Source organism: Macaca fascicularis, chromosome 7, assembly GCF_037993035.2.
Source record: "Macaca fascicularis isolate 582-1 chromosome 7, T2T-MFA8v1.1".
NCBI classification, from domain to species: Eukaryota; Metazoa; Chordata; class Mammalia; order Primates; family Cercopithecidae; genus Macaca; species Macaca fascicularis.
In genome coordinates this window covers 43208726-43214920 of record NC_088381.1, presented here as the reverse complement: position 1 = coordinate 43214920, position 6195 = coordinate 43208726, and the positions used below count along the sequence as shown (strand labels likewise).

Genomic DNA, 6195 nt, shown 5'->3' with positions numbered 1-6195 from the left:
CCAACATGGAGAAACCCCGTCTCTATTAAAAAACACAAAAATTAGCCAGGCGTGGTGGCAGGTGCCTTAATCCCAGCTACTTTGGAGGCAGAGGCAGGGGAATCATTTGAACCCGGGACGCGGAGGTTGCAGTGAGCTGAGATAAAGCCATTGCACTCAAACCTGGGGGACAAGAGCGAGACTTCTCTCAAAAAAAAAAAAAGTTGCTGTATATAATGAATGTATATTATGAATTATTTACAAAAATGGGATCATAGTATATAAACTGTTGTGACTTGATAGTTTATCACTCTAAAATCTGTCCAGAAATATTACTTTAATGTTCAAATGATTGCCATCTCAGCACTGTCCTATGCCTGATAGATAAAATCAATCTGGCCGGGCACAGTGGCTCATACCTGTAATCCCAGCACTTTGGGAGGCTGAGGCAGGTGAATCATTTGAGGCCAGAAATTAGAGATGAGCCTGGCCAAGGTGGTTAAACCCTGTCTCTACTAAAAATAGAAAAACCAGCTGGGCATGGTGGCGGGCACCTGTAATCCCAGTTACTTGGGAGGCTGAGGCAGGAGAATCGCTTGAACCTGCGAGGTGAAGGTTGCAGTGAGCTGAGATCACACCACTGCACTCCAGCCTGGGCAACAGAGCAAGACTCCGTCTCAAAAGAGAAAAGAAATCTATAGATAACAATCCTTCCAGGTTGTAAATATTATTAACCAACCACAGAAAAGTATGAAGTGGGTACCAAGTAAATGAGCATGTACACTCTTCTGACACTTTAGTCTGAATTTAGTCTGACAACTTCGACTAAATTCAACTTACTTTATTCAATGAAATACCTCAAATAAATATTATATGTTTATTTTTTATTTATCTTCTAGGTAACTCAGTATCTTGTTTTTTATAATAAAGATTCATTTTACTCTTAACTATGTTAAAATGCTAAAATTAATTAATTTCCATCTATTTGGGGATAAAACATGGCTTAAGAACAATCTCATGCATTTTACTCATCTGATTTTACCAAATACTGTTTCTGACACCAGAAAAGAGTAAGACAGTAGAAAATGTCATTTCCATTAATTCTTTTGGTTAATACGATCTCAAATCAAAACATTTTAAGGAGACTATTTACATCTAGGGCTTGTGCTATAGTTGGGCTGGAATAAAATTGTTTATAACAAAACTTCACTTTCAACGGCAAATCGATATGCCTGTTCAGGGTTTTTCTCTTCCATCAATGTTTCCAAAATCAAACTCACTTTCTACTACATATACAGATTTTAAATGCAAAGACATTACCCCTCAAGAATTTTTTTTTTTTTAATTTCTCTGCTTTTAGGATTAAATTGACCTGTTAAAAGTTGACTACAAAAGGTAGAAAGAAAATTAAAGAGTTACACTGCTCAGTAACAACTGGTAAGCCTTTTATGTGATTACTAATAATCTCTATTCCTAATGTAGTAAATCAACATTGATATTGTAGAAAGAACCAAACGTAAGGTACATATTACAAAGTATTTGACAAAGGGACTAAAAGGTGAACATAAATACCTTATAGAGGATTTCATCAGCACACTTCACTTGAAATGCACCTGGCTGCAGGTAACCATGTTAGTAAAGGATATCCTTTCTTCCAGGCTACCGTTTAGTGTTAATTCTGAAAAATCTGTAATCAGAAAGAGAGTGAGATCAGAATTGCTTAACACCCTGCTTTTCTACCATGTATAATGCTGAATTTTACACCAATGCAATAACTAAGAGGTGGTCTAAATGGCAATGTGTCTTCTACTTTAAGAGAATTCGTTGGAAAAAATTCAGTAAGGACACTTGCTTTAAATATGAAACTCTTGATACATTTAAAACATGATTAAATAAACTTAAAATGAAGCAGATTATTTTTTAATTATATATATTTTTAATGTGGAAACTTACTGCTTTACTTTTTGTGCCATATTAACTAGGGTTACACAACTGTCTTTTTTCCAATTCTAACATAAATTTCAGAAAATAATTTCTATTTAAGATTTGTAGTCTTAGGGCTAGACACATATCCATTTTTCTTCCAAAGACTATTTTATTTCAAAAATAAATGGTCCAATCAGCATTTAGATGGGATAATGTCCACTTCCTTGTGGGTCATTTTGGTTTCCATATTTTCATCATTATCAACAATCATTTACTGAGCACCCACTGGGTGAGCAGCACTCCACTGGACACTTTTTCTCCCCCATTAACTCCAAATCATTACCCTCTCTTTCCATGGTGGCTAAAAGTACACTTTCCTCTCTTAAGTCTCCCTGCCTTTGATATCAACTATTTTACTCAAGAGCATCATGCCATTAAATATCTTGAAAAGCTAGTATTTGACTTAAGTGCTCAGTCCAAAGAAATAAGATATCTAACCCCTTAAAAGCATATTATCTTTGAAAGAAAGTTAAATATTTTCAGCCATACTTATAATTAACACTTTGTTTGTTTGAATAGCCCATGACTTATACAAATGAGATTCCCCCTTCAAGAGTGGGTCTTGCTTTGGGGCTAAAAGACACTGAATAATTTCTAGACAGACACATCAAGAATATATGATGGGTACAAGAGGTTATAAAGTTCAAGCCAAAATGGAGTTTGAGTGTGTTTCTAAGCACACAAATATATGATTTTATAAGAATTCCTTATTTTTATAAAAGGAGTCACTGGACCAATGCACTAGAAAATTGCTTTAACTCCAACATTCAAAATAACTTTCACTCTTTTTTGATGCAATCCACGTCAAAAAGACTTTAAATGATATGTTCAGTATACTTGCTTATTCAGCTTAGTAGGAAAAGGTGTTTCTTCTTATATGAATTTCCTCAAAACAGAACTCTAATCTCTACAAAATAAAATTTACTTAATTTTTTTGGAGACAGAATTTTGCTGTTGCTGCCCAGGCTGGAGTGTAATGGTGCGATCTCATCTCACTGCAACCTCTGCCTCCCAAGTTCAGGCAATTCTCCTGTCTCAGCCTCCTGAGTAGCTGGGATTACAGGCACCCGCCACCACGCCTGGCCAATTTTTTCTATTTTTAGTAGAGACAGGGTTTCACCATGTTGGCCAGGCTGGTCATGAACTCCTGACCACATGTTTTCTTCTTTAAAAGACATGTTTCTTCTTTAAATTCTTTAAAGAATACCTGTTTCTTCTTTAAAAAACAATAGATGTAGATAGAATGTTTCTTTCTGGTTGGTGATTCTCAGCCACAGTTGCACAATGGAATCACCTGAAGAATGTTACAAATTACTCCTGTCCCAGCTGTACTTCCAGAGATTCTGATATACTTGGTATGAGCAACAGAACTTTTTTTGTGTAACAGGGCCTCGCTCTGTTACCCAGGCTGGAGTGCAGTGGCACAACCTCAGCTCACTGCAGCCTCAACCTCCTGGGCTCAACTAATCCTCCCATCTCAGCCTCCCAAGTAGCTAGGACTACAGGCACATGCCATCACACACAGCTAATTTTTTTATTTTTTGTACAGATCGGGTCCCACTGTGTTAACCAGGCTGGTCTTGAACTCTTAGGCTCAAAGTGATCCTCCCACCTTAGCCTCCCAAAGTGTTAGGATTACAAAATTGTGAGCCACTGCACCTAGCTTAGGCAATAGAACCTTAAAAGCTCCACAGATGATTCTGATGTTCAGCCCAAACTAGTAATCATCTCTGCAATCACCATTCCACATCTCATGGCTAAAGTTGGGTTGTATCCTTCTAGATCTTTTTCTAAGTCCCCGTCTCCATGTTTTTGCTACCGTAAGCAATACCACAAATTAACAATCTCGTTCATAGGTCTGTTTGCACATGTCTGATTATATGTGTGTAAAAAATTCCTACTGATGAAACTGCTAGGCCAAAGAATGTATGTATGTATGTATGTATGCATTTATTTTTTGAGATGGAGTCTTGCTCCGCCACCCAGGCTAAAGTGCAATGGCAGGATCTTGGCTCATTGCAACCTCCCGCTCCCAGGTTCTAGCAATTCTCCTGCCTCAGCATCCTGAGTAGCTGGGATTACAGGCACACGCCACCATGCCCAGCTATTCTTTTACAATTTTGATGGGTACTACCTTCCACAGAAGCCGTACAACTTTACATTCCAACCAGAAATGTGTGAGAATGATTGCCTATTTTCCCATACCCATGCCAGCACTGACACCAAACTTTTTGATCTTTGCTAATATGGAAAAGGTATCTATATAATATACATTTGCATTTGTCTTATTATAGGTGAGGTTGAGCACGTGTTATTGTTTTACCTTTTTTTTTTTTTTTTTTTTTTGAGATGGAGTCTTACCCCGTTGCCCAAGCTGTGCAATGGCACGATCTCAGCTCACTACAACCTCCATCTCCTGGGTTCAAGCGATTCTCCTGCCTCAGCCTCCCAAGTAGCTGGGATTAGAGGCAGTGCCACCATGCCCAGCGGATGTTTTGTATCTTTAGTAGAGACGGGGTTTCACCATGTTGGTCAGACCGGTCTCGAACTCCTGACCTCGTGATCTGCCCTCCTTGGCCTCCCAAAGTACTGGGATTACAGGCGTGAGCCACCACGCCCAGCCATTCTTTTATATTTTTTACAGATGGAATCTCACTATGTTGCCCAGGCTAGCCTTGAACTCTTGGGCTCTTTCCCACCTCAGCCTCCCAAGTAGCTGGGAGTACAAGCAAGCACATCTTATTTTTAAAATGACATTTGAATTTCCTTTTGGTACACAGTTTACCTTATCCATCTTTCTACTGAGTTATTAATATTTTTCTTACTGAAACATATCCCCTTTTCTGAACATGGGTTGCCAATTTCTTTTTTTTTTGAGACAAAGTCTCGCTGTCACCCAGGCTGGAGTGCAGTGGTGTGATCTTGGCTCACAGCAACCTCCGCCTCCCAGGTTCAAGTGATTCTCCTGCCTCAGTCTCCCGAATTGCTGGGACAACAGGCATGTGCCACCATGCTGGGCTAATTTTGTGTATTTTTAGTAGAGACGGGGTTTCACCATGTTAGCCAGGATGGTCTCGATCTCCTAACATCATGATCCGCTTGCCTTGGCCTCCCAAAGTGCTGGGATTACAGGCGTGAGCACCTGCGCCTGGCCTTTTTTGTATTTTTTTAGTAGAGACAGGGTTTCACCATGCTGGCCAGACTAGTCTCAAATTCCTGACCTTGTGATCTGCCCACCTTGGCCTCCCAAAGTGCTGGGATTACAGGCGTGAGCCACAGTGCCCAGCCTGGGCTACAAATTTCTTTTCCTAGTTTATAATTTGTCTGTTTTGCCTCTGATATGTTTTGCCATGCAGAAATTTTTCTATTTTTACAGCGGATTCTCAGTCTTTTATCACTTACAGGGTTTATATCACACTTAAAAAAAACAGCACAATTTTAACTGACAGCTCTCGAAAAATTCAGTTTGGTTATGACTTTTACAGTTCAACTAGATGAACAGAGCCTCTAACTGACAGAAATTTCCATTATACCTAAATCAAAATATACTTGGGAGGGCAGGAGCACAAACATTTTCTGGAAAAATTTTTTGCAAATTATCAATCAGTAAAATAAAACTATTTGTATTCCCAGCAGTGTAGGCCTTTGTAATCTAATTAACAGATTCTGTCTGAAAACTGTCAGATTTGTTTTCAAATAATCCTTACATATTTAAATGAAGGCATTTAAGACCTATATGAATAAGAGACAACAGCACCTTATAACTCACGGGCATAAAGATAGGAGTTTGAAAGGTACTTCCTGAAGCAGGAAGACTTGGTAGGCTAGCTAATTACACAAAGGGCTAAAAGACATTCTTTGCCTAATATGGACCATCTGTGACAGAATACTAGCAATCTCAACCCTTATTTCCACCATGGAGAAGATACTATGGCAGAAATACCATCATCGTTTCAACCAGTGCCCAAAAGTGTCAAGTATGAGTCAGCATTTCCATCTTACAACCTATTTTTACTCCTATGTCCACATTGCTTGATCTCTTTTAGTAAAAGTTCCTCTATACAAGATAAGGAGAAAAAGCATTCTTTTGTGATTATAATACACTAAATGTTTCTGGGTATTACAGTTTTATAAAAATCATGATAGTTCTGTGTGCGTGTGCGTGTGGCTGTGTGGTGTGTTTCTGAGACAGGGTTTCACTCTGTTGACCCCGGCTAGACTGCAATGGTG

At 38.8% G+C, this 6195-nt stretch overlaps 1 protein-coding gene across 6 annotated transcripts in view; it reads right to left on the bottom strand.

The window, feature by feature from the left end:
• ZWILCH (zwilch kinetochore protein) overlaps window positions 1-6195 on the bottom strand; it is a 46074-nt gene that overhangs the window by 1062 nt on the left and 38817 nt on the right. For all 6 annotated transcript variants that reach the window (XM_073996104.1, XM_045395616.2, XM_073996105.1 and 3 more), the window contains one exon: window positions 1552-1666. In XM_073996104.1, the coding sequence (XP_073852205.1) occupies window positions 1578-1666 (89 nt within the window). In that variant the 3' untranslated portion in view covers window positions 1552-1577. The remainder of the gene's footprint in view (window positions 1-1551; window positions 1667-6195) is intronic.